Source organism: Dipodomys merriami, unplaced genomic scaffold (assembly GCF_024711535.1).
Source record: "Dipodomys merriami isolate MVZ:Mamm:240054 unplaced genomic scaffold, mDipMer1.0.p SCAF_19, whole genome shotgun sequence".
Taxonomy (NCBI): domain Eukaryota; kingdom Metazoa; phylum Chordata; class Mammalia; order Rodentia; family Heteromyidae; genus Dipodomys; species Dipodomys merriami.
In genome coordinates this window covers 7,139,899-7,167,306 of record NW_027203270.1, presented here as the reverse complement: position 1 = coordinate 7,167,306, position 27,408 = coordinate 7,139,899, and the positions used below count along the sequence as shown (strand labels likewise).

Below are 27,408 nucleotides of genomic sequence, written 5' to 3'. Positions count from 1 at the left end.
GACTGGGAACCACTTCCTTATACCTTCTATTCTCTCCAGGAGCTATGAGTGAGGGTGGTGGTATATTCCCCTGCAACCTCAGGGCAGAAGGCAGACAAGGAGACATTGACAAAAATGAAATCAGTCCCTACCATTCTAGAGCTCTTCTTCCAAGTTTTGGGCTCCAAATTAGACTGCTGAGCACCTGTTTAGGGGTATTTGCCAGGATTCACAATACCACGTGGAGGGTAAAGGCTGAGCCAATGTCACCACTGGAAGAATTGAATCCACACCGCCTGCTCAACTCTTATCAAACACCCGGATACCACAATAAAGCTGCTAAATAATTCAGCAGTCTTGATAGGAAAATACAGTTTTCTGATGAGCATACGCTCAGTCAAGTGAATGTCTTTAGGAGGAAGGTGATAGAGAATGGTCACTATAATGAATACATTTGCTATGATTTAATGTATATAAATGCTAAAAGGGCAAAAACATGCTGATCCATTAATTGCATACAAAGCAGATAAAGAAAATGTGCTGCTTGCAGATACTAGGAGTTTCAAAAGTGTCTCTGGTATTTCATAATTTTTATTCCCGAAGAACCAGCCAGATTCCTTCCTGATAGTGCCCCCCTCTCCTCATAGGATGAGCTAGGGATACAGAGAAATAATGCTTATTTTGAAGGCTTCTTTGTAGGAAAAACTTCTTTCCTAAATACAAAAACAGCCCTGGAAATTACATACAATTTATTGTAACCCTTTGATTTTAAAAAATGATCAAAACTAAAATCCAGGTGGATGAGTGGAGAAATTCTAGAACTTTAATAATGTCTGATATTAAAACACATGTGCACCCACACATGAGTATTTTATAGTAGATGGAGCATTCAAATTCTTTCCATTTTGAATAAAGGGTTGGAAGGGATAGAACTACTTTTCAGGAACTATTGGCACCTTCAATATTTGATTTCTGCATTAGTTATTTTTGTTCATCTCCTAAAGAAGCTTAATATGTATCATGTGTCCAGCAAAATAATTTTCCTTCTGGAGAAGAAGTTCACATGTATAACTGCTTGTAACAAATTCATATCAGTTCTGTGAAAAGGATTGAAGTATTTCATTGCTAGCTATCCCATACATTCCATCTATGTTATCTTTCCAACCACCAAATTAGAAAGCAGTATTATCTGTGGAAAATGAATCACAACTGAAAAGGACCAACTCTTGCTACATATTTAACAAGAATCTGACATTCACCAGGCCAGTTTTGCATGGACAGGAAGAGAAGAGAGTGTATGTTTTGGATCTCATGTCTAATTGAAGACCTGGAGCACTCTGGTTTTTAGTTATAAGTTTGATTTCGGTTTCAAATTCTCTATAAACTTATCAGCAAATACCTCTTCAACTGTATCAGCTAAATCCGCAGAATGCAAATTTGTATTTAATAACAGCAGAGAGTCACAGAGAAAAAAGCTTGTCTGGCATTAGCAAAATGGTTCAACTACAGTCAAGATAAAAATATATACATCCTTACAATCCTCCCAGTCTTTATCTGACTTTTGTGGGCTCATTCCATACCCCATCAGGCCTCCCCTCTGCTCATTGAAAACATCAAATACCACACCAATTATCTAAACATCAGATTTTCTATTTTTATTAAAAACTCACAAATTTATTCAACATGTTTTCTTTCATACAGTGAATGGTCTAATATGCACTGGAGGTCACACAAGCTTAGGTTTATTAGAACAATAAAAGACATATGAGAAATTTAATATATAAAGAAAAAAGTAGCAGCTGTTGACTGCATATTTGACCATAAAATTTAAATATTTTGGACTTTTATTTTAAAGACACAAAAATAAAACCTGTGTGGGTCTATATAAGTCATATTAACAATTCCATGAATGTTCAACAGGACTAAAAATTAGCAAAGATGTTTTTTTTAAACCTTGTAACACTTTTTTTTTTTTAATACTTTCTCAGGTTGCTGGTGCCAGGCACCTTTACAGTATTTGTGCTATAATTATTCTATTTGGCAACTGTCTGAATATCATGTTTTCTCTTTGCCTCGTGTAAACAACACCTTTTTTTTTTTTTTTACATACTAGCACAGTGAGCCGTAAGCCCTGCAAATCTGTCAGAACATCTACAGGAAAAGAAAAGGAACGATTTTGGTTGATTGCTCAAAACGTTTTGTTTTTGAACAAGAGGTTTCAAACAGGATAGAGTAGTAAAACACTGAACTCCTGAATTTAACATTATACGTAAACAGTTGACTGTTTTTTTTTTTTTAGTTCAATAGTCTTTCTTTTTAACCTTTGTGTGTGAAAGTAGAATACTTTTCTTGTACAGCTGATGTTCAAGTCATTTTACCGAGAGGTCTGGCTGGAGACCATCCTGTCCGTGTGTGTGTGTGTGTGTGTGTGTGTGTAGCTTTGTGAAGGTAGAATAGTTGATACTGAGGGCTTTACATTTAGAATTTTGCAATTTTGGCAAAAACAGAAACCAAAAACTCAGATAGACAAAAAATATATATATATAGTCCCACCTGATGCACAGCAGGTCGGTGTGTCTGAAGCTATAAGAGTTTGTTGTCGCTGTGGTGGATGAACTCTGAGACAACACTAACAAGAGATATCCCAGAGTTAGAAAACCCTCCAGGCTGTGCCCGGAGCGGCCTCCGACCACTTCACCACCCCGGCCCGGCTGCGCTGCCTCGCGGCCTCCCTCCCTAAGCAAGCGCCTGGCATCACCAATTGCTCTGCCCGACTGCGGCCGGCGTAGACATCTTTAGGCCATTCGCCGGCCAGGAGCACAGACCGTCGGAGTCCAGCCAGCGATCCGGGTCCGGGTGGGCAGTGAGGAAAGCTCTGCATTGCCTTTCGGGATGTCCAGTTTTGCAGCCAGGACACGGATCCCAGTCCCACCTCGAGTCGAATTTGGATCCTATTTTATGTCCCTGCCCCCGCCGGTCCCCCCCACCTTTCCCCCATCTGGTCTCTCCATACCGAGAATGGTCTTCCGAGACTGGAGAAAGTGGCGCGGGGGGAGGTTTGCTTTTTCTGTTTTTTTTTTTCTATTTTTTTTCTCTCTCGTTCTCTCTCTCTCTCTATTTTTCTTAAATAAAAGTTCGTTTCTGTACAATCACGAACTCTTCGGACGGTGGGAGAGACCCCGCTACCACACGGCCGCCTCGTTCATTTCAGGGGGGTGGGACAGGTGGTTCCCGTAGCTCCCCCCGCCGTTTACCGACAGCGATGAGAAGGGTGGGCTGGGCCCGAAGACCTCCGCCGACATGGAGTGCAGAGGCCCGGGCAGGCTGGGCTCCGGGCTGGGCGAGTCCCCTGGAGGATGCGCCAGGATGTCGGTGAACCGCTGCGCCTCGCTCGATGGGTGGTGGCCGGGCAGCGGGTGCTCCAGGCCGCCCAGGGGCGTTCCAGACGGCCCGGACGACGGTACGAAGGGTAGATCCACGGGCGTCTGCGCCTGCGAGGACGGGGGGCCTTGCGGGAAGAAGTCGTAGTTACCCCCGGGACCGTAGTACTCGCTCTGGTAATCTGCGGGATCAGCGAGGAAGAGGAAGCATCACGGAGGAGCCCAGGGCGGGCCAAGGCAGAAGGGCAGGAAGGAAGGGCAACTCCGGGGAACTGATTTTTGTTTTTCTGGGGTTTTTTTTGGGGGGGGGCGGGGCGGCCTCTGCGGTCCGGAGAGCAGGGAGGAGATTGCGCAAAACGGGGAAGCTGTTTCCCTACAGGCCCACCTTGCTTATTCCGGGTGGGGACTTTTGCCCCCTGAGTCTCCGCACCTCCCCAGATTTTCTTCCCCAGCCTTCTACGCCACCCTGTCTGCTCACTTTGCAAACAGAAAACACCCGCTTCCTGCGAAGCCGATCCGGGTCCGCTCGAACCCCACCACTTACCTCCGTAAAAGGAGAACGGGCCGTTGGGGATGAGCTCGCCTGGTTCCAGGCGGTCCACCAGCGGCCGCATCCTGCGCGGACTTCGGAAGAAGGCGTGGCGCCGGGCGCCCAGCGCGCTCAGCTGCTTCATCCTGCGTTCCTTGGAGCGCCGGTTCTGGAACCAAACCTGAAGCGCACACACGTCGTGGGGTGAAGTCACCGAGACCCCCCCACCCCAACACACACACACTTCCTAGCCTGAGTATGCAGTATGGGGCTCAACCCTTTGCCCCTCCACTGCTGCCCGCTCACTGATTAGATTTCAGGGTGCGAGCACGCGTGTGTGGACTTTGGAAGGGGCGGGCGGGGGCGGGGAAATAGAGAAGGGGTTCTGAGACCAGGCAACAACAGACATTGAGCCTCGGGTGTTCAGGATTTCGGGACAGAGGGAACTTAATTGACCGCCATGTCTGATGTAAGGTAAGAACTAGCTGAGTTATTTCAAACGAACTATCGCAGCTACAGCGACATTAAACTTCTCCAAAATAACGTTACAACATAAGAGTCATTAAACCTCCAAAATGGTGTTTTACACACACACACACACAGCTTCCTTTTCATGGTCTCTTGAAGTGCTCCCCCAAACCCTACTGCGTGATCATGACAGAGACACAAAAAGCTTCCCACTAACACTGTTTTCCCAAAGGTGATGACACCCAAACTCACAATCTCTGTTTTACGCCCATGCAAATCTCCCCTGCCCAAAACATACTTATTTATCCACAACCATCTTGCCAATGGTGGCAAACACACAGCCCCGCATTCACAAACACAAGTTTGCACAGCTTCCCAGATACCTCCAAGCCTGCAGCCGAAGTGGACACGTCAGTACCCTTACACAGATACTCTCAGCCTTACCCTGAACTGTCTGTCCACCCACACCCCACACAGCCTCCAAGCACACTGACCCAACACCTAGCAGTAAGCCAGAGACCCCTGCTGCCTAATCACACACATTCTCACCTCCTCCAGACACAGCCCAGCTGCCTCCAGATGGCCTCTCCTCACCATCCCAATGGGGGCTGCGCCTAGGCAGGGCTGACTCTCTACTGAACTACCTCCCTTTCAATCTAACATGCCCACCTCCTTTCAGAGAGGAAGTTTTTGCTCTGGAGCTTTCCTAATGGGAGCAAGAGACCCACAAAGTTGGAGCTGAACACTTGGAAGGAGAGAGTGTTACGCAAAAGCAACTGATTGACCCCTGGAGATGAAACAACCTATTTTTATTTTATTTATTTTACCTTTTTTTTTTTTTTTTTTTTTTGCCAGTCCTGGGGCTTGAACTCAAGGTTGGGTGCAGTTCCTGAGCTTCTGTGCTAAAGGCTAATACTCTTACCACTTGAGCCACAGCTCCACTTCTCGCTTTTTGTGGTTCATTCAAGAGTCTCACATACTTTCCAGTCCGAGCTGGCTTTGAACCACAATGCTCAAGATCTCGGTCTCCTGAGTAGCTAGGATTACAGGTGTGAGCTACTGGCGCCCAGCTCTCTCCATTCCTTAACAAGAGTGAGAGTAGGCTAAGGTGTATGCATACAGAAGAGTCCTGCATTGTGGTGTTGGACAGTGTCCCTTCCTCCAACCTCCCGGCTTCTCCTGTTCCCTGGCCACTATCACTTCTGTTGGTCTGGGAAGAAGGGAGGTGGGTAGGATGCTCCAGGCATCCTGCGACCTTTCTCAGGTCCTTTGGAGTCATATCCCCACCTTCCACTCTCCCCCAGCCTCTTCAAATACATTCCCCTCCTGGGCACCACCTGGGTACTCTGAGTGACCCTGTGGGAGGGACAGAATGGCACGCCAGGGGCCTGACCTGGATGACCCGCATGTTGAGGCCAGTCTCCTGAGCCAGCTGCTCGCGGATGTGGCGTGTGGGCTTGGGCGTAGCAGCGAAGGCGGCCTTCAAAGTCTCCAGCTGCTTGGCTTTGATCGTGGTGCGAGGCCCCCTTCTCTTGGCGCCTAGGTTCTGATCATCATTCTCATTGCTACCACCTTCCTTGTCTGACACGTTGGCACTCTCCGAGTCCTTGGCGTCGTCCTGCGACGGGTCTTGAGAATCCGGAGACAAACTAGGGTCACTGCCGGTGGTGGCTGGGGAGAGGGGGAAAGGACAAGGTGAGCAACGGCCTTGGACGGCCTTCCCCAGAATCCCAGCCCCGATAGGCAGCTGGAAATCCGTGCCTCACCCGAGTGGAGGCTGTTCTCTTTGGCGACACTGCTGTTGCTTAGGTAATCCTCTTTGCAGACGAACTTGTTCTCATCTATGATGTAGAGCTCCTCGCCGGTGGAAAGCTGCTTGTTACACATCATGCAGGTGAAGCAGTTCAGGTGAAACACTTTGCTCCGCGCTCTCCGCACCAGATCGCTAGGGGAGATGCCCTGCGCGCAGCCCGCGCATTTGGTACCGAAACATCTGCACCAGTTAGGGTTTGGCGAAGGACAGGAGGAGGCAGGAAAGAATGAAAGAAGGAAGATTGCGAGAGAAAGAAACAAGTTGAGGAGGAAGGAGAGAGAGAGAGAGAGGGAGAGAACGGAGAGATTGATTATAGATCATATGCCGATTAACTAGGAGTGGAAGTAGGGAGGAGAGCGCAAGGCATCGGTGGGGAAAAAAGTGAGATCAGAAAATGCAATACTTCTAAAGTGAGGGGCCCAAGCCGTCCCCCAACTCCAGCTTCAAGCCCAGGCTTCATCCCCAAGAGGGAAAAAAAGCATCGCGGGAAATGGTGACAGGGGTGGCCAAGGGGATACTTAATCTTCGATTGGATTCAGAGAAGCCAAATTCTAATTAGAGCCCCCTATAAATGCACTCAGCGCGCTAGTTTTCCCCACCTTCCTGCGTTGTCTTTTACTACAAAAAGATCTGAGCACAGGCTAGGATTTAGCTTGGTCCCGTTGGGCCCACGATAGGTAAACAAACACAGTGGCCGAGCCCGGGTAGTGTAACTGCTACCACGTTCGTGCGCAAAAGCCTAGCAGATTGGCGCTAGCGGGAGCCGCCGCGGGCAAAGCCGGCGTTCAGTGCCCTGCTGAGCTTTGTCACAAGTCAGGCCTCAGCAGACCCGCTGGAAGTGGGTATGACTCGCAGACATCTCCGGCTCTGATCTCGGTCGAGGTAACGACAGACCTCGGAGGCGACAAGGTTTAGCATCACGTCTGCTCCACCGTTCCGCGCAAACCTAAGCCACGCGGTGTCCGAGAACTGCATTGGGGACTAAGAGCCCTGGGCTCCTGAGCTAAGGGGCCCTCCCGGTGGCTTCCAAACCCACCCTCCCGTTTGCTCCATCACTACAAATGGAGAGAAAACAGACATCAAGTCAGTCTAGTTCGCTGGGAGATTTCAAACCTTTACAGTAGAATTCGAATTCACATTCATTCCTGTTCTCTATTGACTTAGGTCTTGTGGAGGAGGTGGCCAAATAGCCAGATTAAGAACATACAACTAAAATGTTAAAGACAGGCGTGAAGTAGAAACTTTCCCGGCTCTGTCATGAGCACCTTTCTCTTGGCAAGGAGCCGGTGGTAGGGCAGGCCTGGTGGGACAGTGCCCGAGAGGGCTCTGGAGGGAAGCTGGTGCGCTTCGATGCCCCAGTCAGTATTGGGCCGAGGCCGGAAATGTATGCCAACCCTAGCAAGCGTGACAGCAAGGAAAAATCAGCAGCCTTTCACAGGCTACAGGGTAGTAGTTTGCCCAGCTTTATGCTTAAGGACCAAGTCAGTTTGGGGGTAACTTCCTGGCTGTGCAGAATTGGCCCCTAAGGTCGAGTTTCTTTACTGCTGCTATCGGGATGTGCTGCGAGGGGGGATCCTCCACCCAGAAGGCTCAGTGTTCCCGCCAATACCTCTCAGAAGGAAAAGACAGTGACTGGGAAGAGCACAGGCTTGAGAGCTCAACCTAGAGGGTGAGCAACCGCGGGGGGTGGGGGGGGTGTCCTGAAAATCAGTGGTTGGAGAGCTTGTTTGAAAGGGGGGGGTAAAAAATGGGAGCCAGAGCTACAACTCTCCAGGCTGCACAATCTCTTCCAAGTTTGGAGCGCCCCAGAACAGAGGCAGACTTAGATCCTTTCTTCCCAGGTACATGCACCCCCACTTTCCAGGCCACAAGTACAGCCGCTTTCCCTTAGGCTCGCAGCAGGCCAGCTGGCCAAGAAGCAGGAGCCTGGGGGACTTGGCTGTCCTTTCCAGAGGTAGCTCCTCCTGCGTCTGCCAGTGGCCACGCTGACCTCTGATCCGAAGCTGGCTGAGAAAGGCCCTTGGGGAGGAAGCAGCAAGAGGTACGGGAGGAAAATACTCACCGGAAGAAATCGTTTTTACAGTAGAGCTTGCCTTCCCGGGAGAAGCACTTCTCGGTCAGGTTGCATTTACATTCACAGCACTGGACGCACTTGACATGCCAGGCCCTGTCCAGCACGTTCAAGAGGAAGCGGTCCAGGATGGGCCTTTTGCAGCCGGCACAGTGCACCATGGTCTTTGGTTTGGGTCGGGTGAGGCCCCGAAGAGACAGAGCCAAGTAGACAGAGCCAAGAGGGTTTACTCCCGAAGACGACCAGCCCGCAGCTCCCCAGCCCCTCCAAAGAGAGGAGACACACACCTCAGCCGTGCAAGCCAAAACCCGCACCAGGGGAAAAAAAAAAAACACAATCAAAACCGGGAAAACCAGGCTGTGGAGAGGCCCGGGGCGCCTGGATGGACCGCGTAGCCCGGGAGTCCCCGGGGCGTGGGGCGGAGCAGCGCCACCGCAGCTCCCCAGGCGACGAAAAGGAGTCTCCGGCGGACTAGAAAGCCACTCTTCTGCCCGGAGCCCGCGGAAGAGTGAAGGTCACCGGGAACGCAGGCGGGAACGGAAATAAATAAATAAAACCGCGAAGGAGACGGAGAGGATAGACGCGGCGAGCTGGGGTTTTCGGAGGTGGAGGTGGGGTGGGGAGGGGAGCGCGCCGCCGAGTTCTCTCTTTCTCTCTCTCTCTCTCTCTCTGGCTTGAGGTAGAGCTGTCAGGAGTCAAAGTGCAACTGCTTTTTGTCGGAGTATGAAGGCGGGTGTGTGCGTGCCAGGCTGCCCACTACCAGGGGTTCTCCCTCTTAAAAAAAGAAAGAAAGAAAGAAAAGAAAGAAAGAAAAAAAACAAGTAGAGAAGCTTTGGATCCTAAACTACCGGCATGGTGCAAGCCGGTTGGGACGCGCTGGGGCTCCCGCAGCTGGGCCTGGGGGCGGGGGAGGGGACAGATCGAAGGGGGGGAGGGAAGGAGGGAGGGAGGGAGGAGAGAGTGGGAGAGGATCTTGTTGATTGCAGTTGTTGCTTAGGTTTCTCCCCCTCTTTTTTGTTTTGTTTTTTTTGTTTTTAGTTTGTTGTTGTTGTTTTGGAGAAGTGTTTGTGTGGGGGGGTCGAAAAACCACAAGTGATAACTTCGGGCGGATGCAATCAGGCGCACTCGCTCAGTCCCCACCGACCCAGCCCCGTCACCTCCGCCGGTGGCCTGCCAAGCGGCCTCGGTGTCCTCAGGGAGGCCCCCCTCCCTGCTCCGGGACTCCTTTGGGAAGTCAACGCCGTCTGGTTCTTCACCGCACCTGGTCGTGCATGGTGGCTCCGATCACAACTCCTGGCCGCCTTGGCGCGCAGCCCCGCATCGCTCGGCCCACGCTCCCGGCTGCCTGCGTCCAGCCCCACAGTCGCTCGACCTTCTTTTACTTTTCCTTTCCCCCTCTTTTTCTTTTCGTGGTGGTGGCCAATCTGGGTTTCCTTTCTCCGTCGCCTTCCTCTCTTGTTTGTTTTTTTGTTTGGTTTTGTTTTGATTTTTCCTTCCCCTTGTGCAAAGGGAAAAGTCGAAGGGGAGAGGGGACCGCTTGGAGAGCTTTCAAATAATGTCCTGGTGTAGCGGCTACCGTAGGCCAGCGGCTGGAGCAGTTCCGTGCGGGCTGCCGGCTGTCGCCGTCCTTGGCCGCGGCTCCTGGCTGGCTTTTCTCCCCGGCGCTTGTCGTTCGATTCCCGGGTCTCTCGGCCCAGTCGGCCGCCCTGGCGCGTCTCTCCCCAGCTCCAGCGACTCGGTCACTGCTCCTGGCTGTTGGCTGAGCTCTGGAAGCCCCCTCGCCTTAATGCAGCGCCCGCCGACGTCACGGCGGCCTGTGACCAATCAGCGCCTCGCGGTCCCTCTGTAAACCATTCTGCATCCCCCGGCCGGGGAGAGTGCGGGGAGACCGCGTTTAGAGGATCAGTGGCGGCGGTACCCGAGGCCCCGCGCGGCGCGGGCGACTGGAGGCGAGGTGTCCCGGTCCCTTACTGCTCCGGTAAGCCTCTGTTTCGGTGGGAGGGACTGAAGGAAGGTGAGAGTAAGGTGCTGGCGGGGGCCAGAGTTCTTTCAGAGGGTAGAGACAATCCCGAACCAAGCCCAAGGTCTAAGATGGGGTGAGGGTGGGGGGGCGGTGAGACTGATGCCGGGTCCGGAAGCCGGAACGGCCCCAGCGCAGTTTTGGCTTTGCAATTCACCAGGTGTTAGGATCCTTCTCCGCCCTCCTGGCTTCTGAGGCCTGGAAGTTTGCCCCGGGCACAGTGCGAATCTTTGGAGAGGTAGGGGGCGCTTGGCAGCTAAATCTCCCTCCTCCGGTCCCTCCAGCTTTGCCTCCTCCCCTCCCCACCCTCCACCCCCACCCCCAATCCATCCAAAGTCCGCAGGGTCCAGGTTGTCAGCGAGTCCCGGGTGTCAGTCTCCCGCAGTGCGCTCTTGGAAAGTTGATCCCGGTGATTTCCTGGTGGGGGCGGGGGAGAGAGAAGGTGGGACGGGGAGAGACGTGTGTAGAGGAGCGCCTCGGGTGAGGAGTGACAACCCAGGCGAGAAGTTGTGAGAAACTGTGATCCGGAGTCACTTTTTTTTTTTTTTAACAAATAAAAACAAACGACTAGGCGGGGAGACCGTGGGGCCCCTGCATCGGGGTGAGGGGGTGGCCAAGGATGACGGTGGGAAGGGAGAAAGAGGAGAGAGTTCTCAGGAGTACCAAGCAGAGGGCACTGGTGGAGTGTCCGGCTTCCAGTCCTCCCCTTTTTCAGGCCTCGGGCCGAGGACCAGCTTCCTCAGATACCAGCGACCAACACTTTCCAGAGCTCACCACTTTCCAGAGCTCACTCCTTCTTCAAGAACACCCGAATTCCGCACGAAGTCTAAACTCCGGACCACCGCCCACGGGGGATGGATTTGCTTAGACCTGGGGGGTCCAGATTCTGATCCTCAAAACATCAGCCGCCCCCCACCCCACCCCAGAGTCATTCTAGTTCCACGACGCACTCATCAGCCTCCACATTCGGATTCGATCTTGTTATAGACTGGGTTTAACCCGGATTTCTCCCCAAGTGGAGTCTGAGGTGGTAGGCGGTCCCACTTTTGCTCCTTATTTTTGGGGGGTGGGTGGGATGGGAGGGTGGGGGGTAGGTTTTAATTTAGAGGCGTGCTAGGAATGCACATTTGGTTCTAATATGGTCACCGGCCAGCCACGTCTTCGTGGTTAGCCAGGTCTGGTAGTTTGGAATTGGTCTCTTTGGCGATGCGCGGGAAGTGGCAGAGAGGACAGCTTTGCAACCCTGTTAAGGGCCAGGGGCTAAATTGGCGAGACCGTGCGCGCAAACGCAGTTGGGCGGGCAGGGAATACAGCTGCGCCAACGGCGTACCCTCTTCGCGCGAACAGGGGAGGCGCGCGGCCGGCCGCGAAGGTGGTTTGGCGCGCGCTCGGTGGGATTGTTAGGTGTTACTGTTCGGACAGCTCCTAAGTTTCTGTCCCTGCCAGGACTGCTCTGCAATCCCGCCGGGATCTCGGGCAGCTACCATTCAAGCAAGCCAAAGCACGCCCAACGTTCCTCCTTCCGGGACCTCAGGTTACCAAGCAGGGCCTTGCTTGTCTCACGCCTTCTTCCTTCCGCACCTCCTGACACTTACACACCTGAACACAGACTCCCAGCTGCCGACCAGGGCCGAGCCGGGGAGGGGGTTGGGGTGGGGTTGCTGATCGGCTCTCAGCTTGCCATGCGTCTGTCAGTCTTTTCCACGTCTGAGTTTGAGGTTAGTGCTGGGGGTAGAGTAGGTGTTTCTTCTATCTAGCTCTGCAGGCTCCCGGCGGGCTTGGATTGGACTTCACATTTCCCCTGCGGACCCAGACACTTCCTGGAGCAAATCACCCTCTGCCCAGTGTTCTAACACCTTAGGAGTCCATCCGTGCAGCTGGAGGTGAGGTTCTCAGGCCCCCTCCCCCCTCCTTCACCCCCGACCCGGCTCGCAGAGTAGGTGAAAAGCCGGGCGACGGAGGGCTGGTGCTGCGGAGCGATCTCCACGCCCCCCAGCCCACACCCTCCAGCTGTCTCAGTATTGGGGGCCGGAGCGATCCAACGGCCCCTTTCTGGAATCTATAGCGGCTTCAGTCCCAAGTGGCTCGCCCCTGCCCCAGCTGGGCTCCTTCTCATGCAAAACAGAGAGGCTGCAGAGTGGGGGAGCGGTTGTCGCTGCTGGACCTGCCTGGTGACAGCAGGACTCCACTGCCCGCCCTTCCCAATCCGAGGTACGCGCCTTCCTCTGGTGCGTAGGAAGAGTTCGCTTTAGGGGTTATAGGAACCTTGAGAGGTAGATGTCGGGGCTGGGGCAAAGAGAACCCCTTCTCGAAGACAGTAGAACGCAATAGGGGAATTAGGGTGAGCACAGGACGCTGGCTCTACTATTTAGGACTCTGCTTGGCCCCGTGTCCAGATGGCCCATCCCTAGGGACTACAAGAACTGGGGGAGTGCAAAACAAGGCGTAATTCTTGGGTCCTGATTCTAGGTTTAAAGTCTAAATTTAACATTTTCAGGATACACCAGCACAGCAGACTAATGGTCTCCCCCCCACCACCACGTTTATTTCCATTTAGTTTATTTTTATTTCATTTATCTGCTCTTTGCACTGCAGCTTGGATTTAGGGTCTGGGTGCTGTCCCTTAGCTTTCCGCCCAAAGTTGGCACTCCAGCTTCACTTCCAGCATTTTTTAGTGGTTAATTGGAGATAGGAGTGTCACCAGCTTTTCTTGCCTGGGCTGACTTTGAACCAGGATCCTCAGACCTCAGCCTCCTGAGTCAAGTTAGGATTACAGGTATAAGTCTGTCCAGGATTTATTTCAAAATGTAGCGGGTGACGGGAACTAAAGAGAAAACCAAGCCAGCTTTCTAAACTCTTCAGCATCAAAGCCATTGAACTCAGCTCCACATTTAAATGAGGCCCCAAGAAGACCCCCAACCTAACTTCCTTACCTACACTATCACATACTGTTTTGGTCCTGAAATAGACCAGAGCTTTCCCACCCTACTTCCTTCAAAGTCACATAGACTCAGAGCCGCTTACATCCAGCCTTGTGAATTCTGGCTGGGTGCCATGAGGTCCAATTTGGAGGCCTGGCCATCACTCAGTAGCCTCAGAATCTTCTCTACCCCATTTCTAAAGGACCCTGAGGGGGAGGGGGAGAAAAAGGCCCCATCTGGCATGTCTCCCACCACCTCTCTGATTCAGAACTGTACTGCTCTCGCTTCTTCCCAAGTTCCAAAATGACTCGGGTCCCTCAAGGGTTGAGCTTGCTTAGCCTTGGGCTGCTGCTATTGATCCCTGGAGTGGCTGTCACCCCTGAATGCTTTGCCTCTCTCCTTTTGTGTTCCTGTCCAGCCTACTGACCCCACAAAAGGGCAATGATGTGGCCAGAAAAATAGGTGCCCGGGACTGCCTGCACTCTAGAGGTTTATCTGCAGAAAGCACCCAAAAACTGAGCGTACATAGGCATGTAAGTCCAATGAGAAGAAAGAAGAGAGTCAGTCAGGACCGTGACTATCCTGAAGGCTATGGGCTGGGATCCCTTGGGGTCTGATCACTGATCTCTCCCATGCTTTCCTTCCCCTCTCTCGATGTCAGGTTGCCTTAATCTGAGTACTTTATACCCAGTACTTTATCATTTATACCATGGTCTTCTCTGAACTACATACTAAGTGGGTTGAGGTGTGGGAGATTTGTTGCTATTATCACTGCTTAACTATACCAGAAACCCAAGTTTAGGGGGCTTGCCCAAGATCTCTGTGAATACATGTGGAAGGTGAGAAGCATTGGGATATTTTGGAGGGGTAATTGCCACCTTGCTCCCGTGTGTACTTTGCTCTCATCCATATTTTTCAAGCGTGGTTTGGGTGGTGATAAAGGAGGGACAGCTGAGCTGAGAAAGGGCAGCATCCTGCCCCAGCGTCATGGTGATCGCCTGGCCTGAGTAAACACGGCTGGCTTCCCATGAGGACCGCAGGGACCCTGGGCTCAGGGAAAGGGCGGCTGGAGCAGCTAGGTCGAATGTGCTGATCTCAGATGCATGTCAGCTCAGTGCGGTGGAGCAAAGACAGGACGTGGAAAGGGCGGGAAAAGATAATAAGGGCAGGAAAGAAGAAACGGAGTGCAGAAGAGCAAGCAGGCATGAAGGGAGGAAAGATCTGACAGAAGAATTACGTGGAGGAGTGGAGCGAGAAACCCAGAAAAAAAACACCCAGTGATAATAAGAGAAGAAAAGGTGGCAGGAAGACACCCAGAGCTGAGGACCCCCAAGATCGCAGGTGGGTGGGTGGGGGTGTTCTGCTGAAGGACCAGAGGAGGTGCTGGGCATGACAGACGCGTTCCTGGGCAGGAGAAAAGGAGGGGATATGTTTGGTGGGAGACTCAGCCCATTGGAAAAGCATATGAACGGCTCTGGGCAAGAATCCAACAAATAAATAAAACGTCTAAGACGGCGTGACAACAATGTGTGTTTGGGTGCGTGCCCGTGTTCCTCTGTCTGAGCACACACTCACACTGGGTAAGGAAGACAAACGGGGCTCGTGCCTGGGAGTAATTAATCCTCTTACTAATTGACTCTCTTCCCTTACCTAATGGCGGTGGTCACTGCTGATATCTGGAGAGATATCAAGGGAGAAGAGAGAGAAAGGGAGAGAGAGAGAGAGAGAGAGAGAGAGAGAGAGAGAGAGAGAGAGAGAGAGAGAAGGGAGAGAGAGAAGGGAGAGGAGGGGAGGGAGTGGAGGGGAGGGAGAGGAGGAGAGGGAGAGGAGGGGAGGGAGAGGGAAAGAGGAAAGGAGAGAAAGGATATTGGGCTCAAAATCTAATAACCATTGGGACTGAGATTGAGTTCTCAGCTCCTTACCTCTATTTTGGGCAGAGCCCAATAGGTGCTGCCTTGCCTTCCAGGTTTGGGTGGTATTAATAAAGATCTTTTGGTTTAGGGTGACCTGGTCCCCCTATTATTTTGGACTCCACTTGGGAGTCCAAAAGCCACTCACTGACTCTCTATAGGACATCTCCCTTCAGGCAATATCATAGCTTCCCCCACCGCATTGTTCCCTTGGGGCCAGATTCCTAGGGCCCAGATTCCCAGCTATCCTCTTGTTTGAGTCACCCTTTACCCTTCTAGGACCTGGGATGCATTCTGTAGTGCCTAGTAGAGTAAAAGGTTTGGGATGGGATGGGAAGCAGCCTTGGGGGCAGATGGAGAACCCCATAAGAGGGTGAGGTTAGGGCAAAGATGGGGAAAGACTTTCAGAGACAATCTACTCAGACCTGGGTAGAAGAGAGAAGAGTGAAGGTCTCTGGGATGAAGAAGGCCAAAGGTAGACATTGGGCCCCATGGGAAAGACTGTCAAGTGCATGGGAGAGCAAGCAGGTGGCCATATCTAAGGCTAGGTGATTATAAGGAGTCTAGTGTGAGCATGAAGAAGCCTGCCTTATGTTCCCAATACAGCATTTTTAGTTCTCAGGACTGAGAAGAAGAGACAGAGGAGATTGGGCTGTACTTGGATCTCTCCCTTTGCAGGCAGCAGAGTTCTCCCTTTGCAGGCAGCAGAGTTGGCTGAAGTGACCTAAGGCCCATAGTCTATCTGCTGATGCAGCTTGGGTTTAAAAGGTGAATGTCAACTCTTACCCTGTTGAGGTGGCAGCTTTACTCTGGCTGGCTGCCTTAGAAACTAGGTAAATAGATGCTGAGATCCATACACCACCCACCCAGCCCAGTAGGGAAGGGCAGCTTCCTGAAAAAAAAAACCAACAACCCTACATCCACTAAATACATTCGTAATTGTCCCTTGGGATCATTTGTACATTTGACCAAAACAAATTCCCAAGTAGCAACAGCAGAATTAGTCATAGGGACAGGAGGTCCAGAGAGAGATGGGGATGGAGAAAAAGAGGCAGCCAGAAGAGATGGTGGGTGTGTTGGAGACAGGTGAAAAACTCAGATCTTTTCTTACTGTCTCTGTCATGCTTTAGAAAGAAAGTGAGCTAGGAAGATAAAGTTCCAGGGGAAAGAAAGAGAAGGGCATATAAAAGGCAAATCTAACGCAGAAAGGAAAGAAAGTGAAGAAGAAAGAATAAAGCAGAGAGGAGGGAAGAGACGATAATAAAAGAGGGTGAAGGCAGGCCCCAGGAGGCTGGGCCTTGTCCCAAACCATCAGTCTTCATTGTCTCCGTGTGTGCAAAGGCAACTGTGGCATAAGGAAAAGCCACTATTGGAGCCGCGGCTTTATTTTATATCCTATACATCAGGAGGGAGGCAAAGCTTTATTTTCGCCAAGAGACAGATATTTTATTTCTCTCTTACGGTTTTATGTGTGAGAGATGTCAGGTTGCCACAATGGATGGCTAATGCATAGGCAAGAGGAAGCCGTGTTGGCATGCTGTGTGTCATGGGGTCTTGGGGCGGGGGGAGCAAGCCTGGGATTTAGGGCTGATGGGACACTCTGGGGGATTTCTGCTAAAACATCTCTCTTCATAAATCCAGAAGCATGGTCAGCTCAACAGGGAGAAGAAGGAGTTTTAGAGGGAAAAGAGTTGGGCTTAGTAATAAACGAACACACAAAGGAACCGCTTACCTTCCAACAGGCTCGGGCAATGGGGGCAGACAGCTCTATGGAATAGGGACCCTCAACCAAACACACACATACTCACTGCTCACAGGGAGTTATAGTCCTGGCAGAATGGTGTCAGTTTTGCTTCTTTTTCCACATATATGTGTGTGTGTGTGTGTGTGTGTGTATATATATATATATATATATATATATATATATATACACACACACACACACACATATATACGTATATATATGTATATATATGTATGGAAAAAGAAGCAAAACGTGTGTGTGTGTATATATATATATACGTTTTGCTTCTTTTATATATATATATGTCTTCCTTAGAAATCTTTTTTCATCTCCTCAGAGGTTTTTAACTATCCTCAGAGCCTTGAAGGAAGAGAGCATCAATTTGCAAATCATCTGATTTGTGAAAAGAAGATGCTTGTTTTTCAGTGCTACACCTAATGTAATGTGTGGGCACATGTACACCTAGCCCATCATCATAAACCTTTGAGAGTAGATGCCAAATTTGAACCTAAGGTAAGCCTCACCTCTTCATCTACCTACTCCTAAATTAAGTCTTAGATCCAAGGGGTATATTTCTAAACCGAAGGAGATGAGGGGGACGAGAAATAAAGAAGAGAAGTCTTGTAAATTAACATCTTCTGTTCTAGAGTGAAACTTCTTATCTCTCCTCCAACCAAATCCTCCAAGTCTTTGTGTGTGTGTGTGTGTGTGTGTGTGTGTGTGTGTGTGTGTGTGTGTGCATGTGTATGTGCACACGCACATACTCTGAGGCTTCAGATTAGAGCCTGGCTACTACTGTCTATTAGTTTTTTGTTTTTGTCTTTTGCTTAAAGCTGGTGCTCTACCACTTGAACCACAGTTTTACCTATGTTTTTTGGTAGCTAACTGAGGATAAGAATTTCACATACTTTCCTGCCTAAGCTGGTTTTCAACCTCGATTCTTTTTTTTTGGGGGGGGGGTCTGGTCGTGGGGCCTGAACTCTGGGCCTGGGCGCTGTCCCTCAGCTCTTCAGCTCAAGGCTAGTGCTCTACCACTGAGCCACCTTCCCAGCCCCTTCAACCTTGATTCTTAAATCTCAGCCTCCTGAGTAACTAGGATTATAGGTATGAGCCATCAACACCCAGCCCAAGCCATTTCTTTTTTAATTTTTTAAAATTGTTATTATAAAGGTGATGTACAGAAAAGGGTTACAGTTACATATCAAGGCTGTGGGTTTTTGTTGTTGTTGTTGTTGTTTTACAGCAGTAACCTTCGTTCATTTCTGTCTAGTCTCTACTGTTTGATGTCTTAGTTTGGATCTGTGACAGAGAAAAAGTGTTTCTTGCCTTGTTTTGGAGGATCTCAACACAGGATCCCAAGACAATGAACAGGTGGACTTGGGCACACTGTCCCTGGCTTTAGCGGAGGACATTTAATCTTTCTGGGCCTCAGTTTCCCCATTTGGGACCCAAGGGAGTAGGCTAAATGATTGCCGAGGTTTCTTCTAGGCCCAGCTTCCTCTGACCGAATGAGATAATGTGCGAAAACACTTTGTAAACGCTAAAGCCGGACCAATGCCGGGGATTATTATTATGATTCTAATCAATCCTCTTTTCTCCACATGGATCTTGGCTGCAGCAAGCAGGCTAAAGGGGCCGAAGCTAGAAAGCTTAGCCTTCTCTCGCCGAGATGGAAAAGCTCTATGCATCGGATGGGAAAATCCTGTATTTCTAACTACATTCTGTCTCTGTATACACCCCACTCCCTTCGGTCCAGTGATCAGGGGTTGAGAGGAGGAGGAGGAGGAGGAGGAGGAGGAGGAGGAGGAGGAGGAGGAGGAGGAGGAGGAGGAGGAGGAGGAGGAGGAGGAGGAGGAGGAGGAGGAGGATGTGGTGGCCGTGATAGCTGGACTCACTGTGACCTATTTCAACATACATGGAAGCAGCGGGTATATTTCTTCAAAAGCATCATTTCTCTCCAAGTGACTTGACATAGGAACCTGATGGGAAGGCGATTTGCAATTATATTTTTTTTTCCAGGAAGAAAGGAAAGAGCAAGGTGTAGCTGATTAGCAAGTTAATTATTTCAGTACCCCAAGGGTTCCTGTGTGGTGGTAAGTTGTCCAGACCTGGTGTAATTTCACAGTCCATGCATTTCTTGGTGTGTACCTGGGGTGCCTGAGTCTGTCTGTCGCTCTCTCGCTCTGTCTCTTTCTCTCTCTCCATCCACCTGTCTTGTATCTTCCTGACACACCTGGGAGAGCTGTAGGGGCTGGGATGGGAATTGCCAAGGCTGGGGGTGCAGGAAGCCTACATGGCTCCATTCACCTCTACAGAGTGCTTAGTTGCCTACCTTTGTCGTCTTCTTTAATAAGGAAAATCTTTTGGTTAATACATATTAATAAGATAGGTTATCTGAAAGCAGGAAGGTTAGGAGGTGATGTTCCCAGCCTTGGCCTGGAGATAAACTGGGCTGGAAAGCCCTTTCCTCTCCTCCAGCCCAGCCAGCTCTCCCAGTTGCCCATTTGATTTCTCACCTCTGGTCATCACCTGTGACCCCAGCAGCCTCCCTCCGGTCTGACTAGGAGATCTGACTTCCTCTTGGAGAGGGGAGAGAGGATTGTGTGGTCAAAGGAAGACCTCCCCTCAGAGAGATAAGCTGGAGATGTGAACCTGAGCCTCAGAATTAACAGCTCCTGACGCTCTGCTAGCTGCCTGCTCTTGGGCTGGGAGGGCCAGCCCCCTGCTGCTCCTTCTGAGCTGGGGGAGGGAGGGTTCTACAGTTTACTTAAGAGTGGTCCCATCTGCTCAGACTGGCCTTTCATAAGGGGAGGGATTTATGCGGTGTCCTTGTGCACAGACCTGGGATTTGGCTGAAAACCTTGGGCCTCTGAGAATATTACCAAACGCTAAAATGCTCAGCCACAGAGATGATTCATGATTTTGTCTGTATGGACAGTGTGTGTGTGTGTGTGTGTGTGTGTGTGTGTGTGTGCGCGCGCGCGGGCGCGCGCACTGCACCATTCAGTGTAGTTTTCATTCTTTAGAGAATGTTTTGTTTGTTTCTGTAATCAAACTCACATAGATAAAACCTTACATATTTCATACAGCGTGTTTACCCCTGTACAAATGGGAAAAATGGTTTAACATTTCTAGACCAATATGGCTATTAATTTCTGCACAATGCCAATTCAACATGGTAAACTGGGATACTTTTCCCAAAATTGATAGCACAGCTAAAGTTCCCAAAAACTCAAATTATATATATGTACATATGTTTATGTATTAAACATAACAGCAGTATGTTATGTGTCAAGAGCAGCAAGTCTCCAGGTTCTGTTCTGCAGTCATCTGAACAAAATTAGAGACAGCCAGCACATTCCATTAATAAAAAAACAAAAAAACAAAACCCCAGAAAAAATGCTAAGTTCTGTTACTGTTGTGATATCATGTTAAGAAACGTCTTCATTTTTTTTTCTTCTTTTCTGTATTCACTAAGGGGACAGCACACAGAACCAGGTTCTGGAGAGCTAACTTCCTGACTTCCAGCAGTGGCAGCCGTGGCCGGCCTGGCCTATGAGGATGATGCAGTACTCCCCGGTGCTGCTGGCATTTAGCTGTTCCCATGCAGGTTGGCTGATACCCCTGCTGATAGAGATGAGCCAGGACAGTCTGAAAAGACAGCCTTTCCTTGATGGTGGCAGAGAATTTGGGGACTGGGGATAAGTCCAATTTGGACATGGCCTTCTTTGTTTTATCGTTCTAGAAGCTCTCAACAGGAGAAATGGTAACAAAGGGCTGTGGTAGAGCACTGGCCTAGTATGAACAAGGCTGGCTTAAATACCCACCACATCAAGGAAGAAAGGAAGGAAGGGAGGGAGGAAAGGAGGGAAGAGAAAGGGAAGGAAGGATTTAGGGAGAAAGGGGAGGGAGGGATGAAGGATTTAGAGAGAAAGGAAAAGAAGGAAAGGAGGGCAAGAGGAAGGATTTTGTAGGAAGAAAGGAAGGAAAGATTTAGGGAGAAAGGGTAGGAAGGGAGGGAGGGAGGAAGGAAGGGGGAGGATTTAGGAAGAAAGGATGGAAGGAAGGAAGGAAAGAAGGAAGGATTTAGAGAGAAAGAGAAGGAAGGAGGGATTTAGAAAGGAAGGAGGGAGGGAGGAGGGAAGAAGGAAGGAAGGATTTAGGGAGAAAGAGGAAGGAAGAAAGGAAGGAAGGATGGATTTAGGGGGAAAGGAAGGAAGAAAGGAAGGAAAGAGAGGAGAAGAAGGGTAGTGAGAGAAACTTTGATGGTAGAAGAGGAGGAGTCTCAAGTCTCAGTCTTACAAAATGAAGCCCAGAGATGATGAAGATGTATGCTAGAGAGCAGAGTCTTAAGAGGGGAAGTCTAGCAAGTTAGAGAGGCCTACAAGCACTTTCTAGAGACTGTGATTTCTCTTCTCTGCGGGGTGACTGGTGAGGAAGCCTTTGTACTTGTGCCCCATTCGTTTGAGGTTCCACCATCATCTTGCTCAGGCCTCAGTTAAGCCTTATGGGAAAAGACCCAGCTTTCCCAACTGTGTAGTTTTCCTTTGCCTCAGGCCACTCATACTGAAGCTGCCATTCTAGTCCGCTAGCCAATGCCTGTTCTGGAGAATGAGCTGCAGGACCTTTGCCAATGTGCAAGCTTGTTCTAATTTGGGCTCTAAGAAGAATACAGTTTCATTTTAAAGAAGAGAAGCAGGGAATCATATGCAAAAAAATTTATTCTCTTTCTTTTGTGTTACTGGAGGTTGATCCCAGGCCCTGGATCATGCTAGGCATTCTACCAGTAGAGCCACCCCCTCCCTGCTTTTGGTTTTGTTTTTTGAGATCTTGCTACCTTTGGCCTGGGTGGATGGCTTCTATCTGTCCTGTGAGTAGCTGAGATTATAGGCATGCACCACCAGGACTGGCTGGCTATTTCTATAAATCTTTACCACTAACTTCATAAGTGCAATGCTCCTTTTCTTCCTTCTGAATGAATAGCTTTGTCAATCTGAGGGTCTGCAGTTCCTCTAAAAATGTTTCCTTTGGTCTCCGTGTTTAACACATGCTGGGATATGGGCCTGCTTTTGACAGACAGGGGAGGAGTAGACACATTCCAGAGTCTTGGTGCTGGAGTTAGTCTTCTCCCCAGAGTGTTATCTCTTCCCCCCACCCCAAATCCTCACCCTCTCCTTTATCTCCCTTTACTACAAATGCAGAGACCTCCTAGGGAAGTGTGAAGGAATGGGCTTTAACCAGGTTTGGGGAGGAAGGGATAAAGGGAGTCCCGAGAAAGACAGATGGGACCCACTGTGATTTTTAGACCACCCTCTTCTGTCACCACTTCTCATGTGTTGTGCTGTATATCCTATAAAATGTGCATTTGTTGCCGAAACCTACAGTGTGTATGTGCATTTGTCAACTGCTGCTTGGTCAAAACAGTGTTAAATAAAATTGTAAGAAATGCTACCAGAGCTTTGCATGGGTTATTTAATCCTATCAATGATAAACAATGTTAATGTGCAACATCTCGCCCGGTACAATATCATGTTTCATTTATATATGCCGAGACATATTTAAGCATGAAAGATACTGTTTTCCGACACATGCATTTCCCAGTGATTACTTAGGAGAAGCGTGATAGAAACAGCAGAAATCCTCTTCTCACACATACACAAGTGTGTGTACACACACTGTCAGTCACATAGTCACCCAGCTGGCCAGCCGTGTTACCTACCTTCATATACAAGCTTTCCCTGAGAAATGTCAAATGTGAATTCAGCTTTATTTGTTTGCCTATAATTCTGGATACATGTGTAAACACACATACCGAAGGCACTGTTTTGGAGTCTTTGGTACATTTATCCAGCTTTTTTCCCCAAACTGCTGCACAAATCAGTGTTAATATCAACATGCATATTATCCCACACATGGATTAAAAAAAAATTTGTGGGGCTGGGAAGGTGGCTCAGTGGTAGAGTGCTTACCTTGCATGCATGAGGCCCTGGGTTCGATTCCTCAGCACTACATAAGCAGGAAAAAAAAGCCGGAAGTGGCGCTGTGGCTCAAGTGGTAGAGCGCTAGCTTTGAGCTGAATAGCTGAGGGACAGTGCCCAGGCCCAGAGTTCAGGCCCACGACCAGACCCCCCTCCCAAAAAAAATTGTGTTGCTTGGGGGTTTGAACTCAAGACCTAGTGCTTCTTACCCAGGCACTCTACCCAGTGGTCACTCCTGGATTGCCTTCAGACCATAGTCCTCCTACTTCCCTTAAAGCTGGGATTATAAATATGAACCACCACATTCTGCTTATTTGTTGAGGTAGAATCTCAGTAATTTTTTTTTTTTTTTGCCAAAGCTGACCTCAAATGGAGATCCTCCTGTTCCTGCCTCCCAAATAGCTAGGGTTCCACACACGGACCTCAAGATGTACAGATGTAAATACTCATACTACTATGCTCTGATTGGCTGGAGGGATGTGTGCCCCTCCCCCCAATACAAAAGATCCTTTGCACTGGTGCCCATGCATCTTTGTGTGCCTTTTTTCTATCTACACATTGGCACGTGTGCCCCCAACTAATGTTCACTTACCTGCTCTGTCTAGCCAAGGAATAAGAGTTGTCCTGTTACTCTGATAGCTTCAGACCTTCAGGATGGTTTTAAACTGAGAATTTTTCTGGTTGCCCTAGATGAACATGGAAGCCTTCAGACTGCAAAATCTAGAGGTTTCCAGCCTCTGGAAATGGAACTGTGGTAGAGCACCAGCTTTGAGCAGGGGTGGGAAGAACCTGTGATTCAAAGAATGTGAAAATGAAAAGGTGGGAGGAGCAGATGGCTGATCTGCACAGACAGATGTCTCCAAAGGAAGTGCAAGTCCTAGATTTTCATCTCACATGCAGAAGGGCTGGAATACCTGGTCAGCTCCTCTGACCCTCATTCTGCTATAGGTGAGCTAGATGAGTCTAGGTCACCTGCTCTCTGGTTTCCAAGTCTGTAAAGTGAAGTAGGTGGCTCTGCTCCTTAGTACACAATATGGACAGCCTGGACTCACAGCCTAATTAGATCACTATCTCTGGATGTGGGTCCCCCAGCATCTTGTTTTAAAATATTTTTTTATTATACAAATGTTTCAAATGCCACCATTGAAAGTGAATATAACAGCAGGTAGTGTGTGTGTACACACAGTGTGTGTAACACCGGTGGCTCACACTTGTAATCCTAGCTACTCAGGAGGCTGAAGATCTGAGCATCGCGGTTCAAAGCCAGCCCAGGCAGGAAAGGCCTTGAGACTCTTATCTTGAATGAAACACTCAGAAAACTGGAAATGGCACTGTGGCTCAAGTGGTAGAGCGCTTGCCTTGAGCTGAAGAGCTTAGGGACAGTGCTGGGGCCCAGAGTTCAAACCCCACAACCGACAAAAAAAAAAAAAGATTGTTAAGTATAACAAATCACCATGTATAACCATTCCTGAAATTCGACAATTTATTAGCATTTTGTCACATTTGCATTGATAATTTTCTGTTTTCTTTCATTTCCTCTGCTGAGGAATTTTAAACCAAATGCAAGGTACCTTGTAATTTCCCCCATTCATAAAGAGCATCTTATTTTTCAAGTAATTCCCAGGAAATTGTAAGTAATTGTATGTTGAATCATAGTTGAACCACTGGCCTCAGAGATCTTCAAGACTCTTCTTCCCAGATCTTCTTTGCAGAAGATTTTTTTTTTTTTTTGGTCGGGCGTGGGGCTTGAACTCTGGGCCTGGGTGCTGTCCCTCAGCTTTTCAGCTCAAGGCTAGAACTCTACCAATTGAACCACAGTGCCTCTTTTTATTTTCTGGTGGAAACTACAGAAGATCTTTTATAGATAAAGCTAGACTCCAATGGCTTCTACTGCAAGGTGGTATTTTGTTTTTTTTTTGGTGCCAGTCCAGGGGCTTGAACTCAGAACGTGAATATTGTCCTTGAGCTCTTCAGCTCAAGGCTACCACTCTACCACTTGAGCCACAGCTCCACTTCCAGTTTTGAGGTGCTTGGAGAGAAGAGGCTTATGGACTTTTCTGCCTGGGCTGCGTTTGAACCACAATCTCAAGAGCTCAGCATCCTGAGTAGCTAGGATTACAGGTGTACAGCTTGTTGCTGGATAATTGGAGATAAGAGTCTCATGGAGGAAGTAGCACTGTGGCTCAAGAGGTAGAGTACTCACCTTGAGCTAAAGAGCTCAGAGACAGTGCCCAAGCCCAGAGTTCAAGCCCCACGACTGACTAAATAAATAAATAAATAAATAAATAAAAAATATTTAGCCAGGTGTGGTGGCTCACATCTGTAATCCTAGCTACTCTAGCTACTCCTAGCTGAGATCTGAGGAATGCGGTTCAAAGCCAGCCAGGGCAGGAGAGGCCATGAGACTCTTATCTCCAATTAACTACTAGAAAACTGGAAATGGCACTGTGGTGCAAGTGGTAGAGCACTTGCCTTGAGCTGAAAAGCTGAGGGACAGCACCCAGGCCCAGAGTTCAAGCCCCACGACCCACCAAAAAAAGGGGGTAGTGGCTCAGTGGTAGAGTGTTTGCCTTGCATGCATGAGGCCCTGGGTTCAATTCTTCAACACCACATAAGCAGAAAAAGCCAGAAGTGGCTCAAATGGTAGAGTGCTTGCCTTGAGCTGAAGAACTGAGGGACAGGGCCTAGGCCCAGAGTTCAGGCCCCGTGGCCGGGAAAAAAAAAAGTCTTAGGGACCTCATGGACTTGTCTGTCCCAGCTGGTTTGGAACCTGGAAGCTGAATCTTTAGATCTCAGCCTCCTGAGGAGCTAGGATTATAGATAGGTGTGAGACAGCAGTGTCCTGTTTCAGCTGCAAGTTTTAAATTCACGGGTGGAAGATCACTAAAATTCACTGAGATTATTCTTTCAGTTTTGGAAGAGAATATTTTTGAACAAATTATATGTATCCTGGGAAAGCTCATGGATGTATTTCCAGCTCTGTCTTGCTTCCTCTCCAGCTTTCTATCGCTCTGACACATTTACCCAATGCTAATTATACGCTACATTTGCAAATACTGTGAGTGGGTACCTGATAAATGTAAGAGATACTTTTGCTACCACACATATTTCCTGTCTGGCTTTTCACCCAACCTGTTGGATAGCATACTCGATTTAGCAGGAAAAATGAGAAGGCGCAAGTCACAGGAAGAAAGTTTTCTCTCTCCCCCCTTCCCCCAGCCCTGAGTCAAAGAACACCAGCCCCCAGGCCCGTGGCCCAGTTCTGGGAGCTGAAGAAAGCATTGAGCTCCTGTGTCCTAGAAAGCTGCTCTCAGACCTGGGCCTTTGGGAATCCCACATTAATATTCTCCAACACCAGTTCCCAGGCAGAGCTGGTCCCTCTGGGAAACGAGCCCTACCATGGCCACACATGCTGTGCTGAAATAGGGGCACCGGCTGGCTGCCCCTGAAGGCCCCTTTCTCCATTTGAGGATGTTCAGGGGAAGATGTCTGCTTCTCACTGGAGATGAGATGGGAAGGGGTTCATCCTGCTGGAGGTCCTACAAAAACAACCTGTTCTCCCTCTCTCCCTTTAGCTGATCTGGCATTTTAGAACACTTTTCCTTCCTTACATCTTTCCTTCCTTCCTTCCTTCCTTCCTTCCTTCCTTCCTTCCTTCCTTCCTTCCTTCCTTCCTTCCTTCCTTCCTTCCATCTTTCCGATGAAACCCAGGGTAAGTACTCTACTACAGATCTCTGCTGCTGGCCTGGATATTTTTTTCTCTAAAAATTTTTTTATTGTTATTCTAAAGGTGGAGTACAGATGGGTACAGTTATATAAGTCAGATAAAGAGCACATTTCTTTTTTGCACAATGTCACCCCTTCCCTTGCTCTCTGCCAGTTTTTCCCTCCCACCCCACCCACAAGTTATATAGTTCATTTTCAACATATTGTCCAGTGAGTACCATTGCCACATTTGATTGGCTGGCCTGAATATTTTTTTTAAGGAAAGTTGGCCAGTGTGGCTGCTGTTGCTCAGAGCATTGGCTTGGTGATTGGACCTGAGGCCTTCATGAATTTGGGCTCTACCTTCTTGACCACTCTGATTTGCTGCCTGTTTCTCTGCTCTTGTATTTTTTCCCCTTTCCTTTCATTCCCCTGATAACAGGCTTTGTCATCCGGCTTTGGCCTTCCTGGTGGTAGGAATGGGGTAGGGGTTGGGGTGAGGAGGCTCTGTACACAGCACAGAGAAGTTGCTGCTCATAGGAACATCTTAATCTCGAGCATGCACAGTCCCTCCCTTCCCCTCATTTCCATGTAGGCCTTGGTACTGTGGAGGTTGCTCAGACATACCACAGGATCCTTGCATTCTAAGTCTAGACCCAGAGCCCAGTTCCTCAGGCATGAGCCCCTCCCAGGGTTCACCTCCCCTTGGGCCTGGGGAGTATCACACCCCGAGGATGTGATGAATTCCCTGGGGACCTTCAAAGCGCTCTGGTTTGTTTGCAGTGCAGACCTTGAATCCTGCTCTGGTCATAAATGTTGTTTATTTTGACTAAGGCCTACTGAAAGGGGACTGGAGGGGAGCAATTCTGTAGGGAAGATCATAAAACCAT

General features: G+C 49.3%; 1 protein-coding gene and 2 long non-coding RNA genes across 3 annotated transcripts; 2 read left to right on the top strand and 1 right to left on the bottom strand.

Moving 5' to 3' along the window:
* Window positions 1-1,412: 1,412 nt before the first annotated feature.
* Lhx1 (LIM homeobox 1) lies at window positions 1,413-10,330 on the bottom strand. Its single transcript, XM_070027124.1, has 5 exons — window positions 8,232-10,330; window positions 6,123-6,349; window positions 5,750-6,027; window positions 3,904-4,069; window positions 1,413-3,541 (listed from the first exon to the last, which is right to left on the bottom strand). Exons 1-5 carry the CDS (start codon window positions 8,399-8,401, stop codon window positions 3,162-3,164), a joined length of 1,221 nt encoding a protein of 406 aa, XP_069883225.1. The 5' UTR covers window positions 8,402-10,330; the 3' UTR covers window positions 1,413-3,161.
* LOC138830633 (uncharacterized) lies at window positions 10,094-22,286 on the top strand. Its single transcript, XR_011373045.1, has 2 exons — window positions 10,094-10,218; window positions 18,855-22,286. It is a non-coding gene; the product is annotated as an uncharacterized lncRNA (long non-coding RNA).
* Window positions 12,035-17,349, top strand: LOC138830634 (uncharacterized). Its single transcript, XR_011373046.1, has 2 exons — window positions 12,035-12,143; window positions 17,173-17,349. It is a non-coding gene; the product is annotated as an uncharacterized lncRNA (long non-coding RNA).
* Window positions 22,287-27,408: the final 5,122 nt, after the last annotated feature.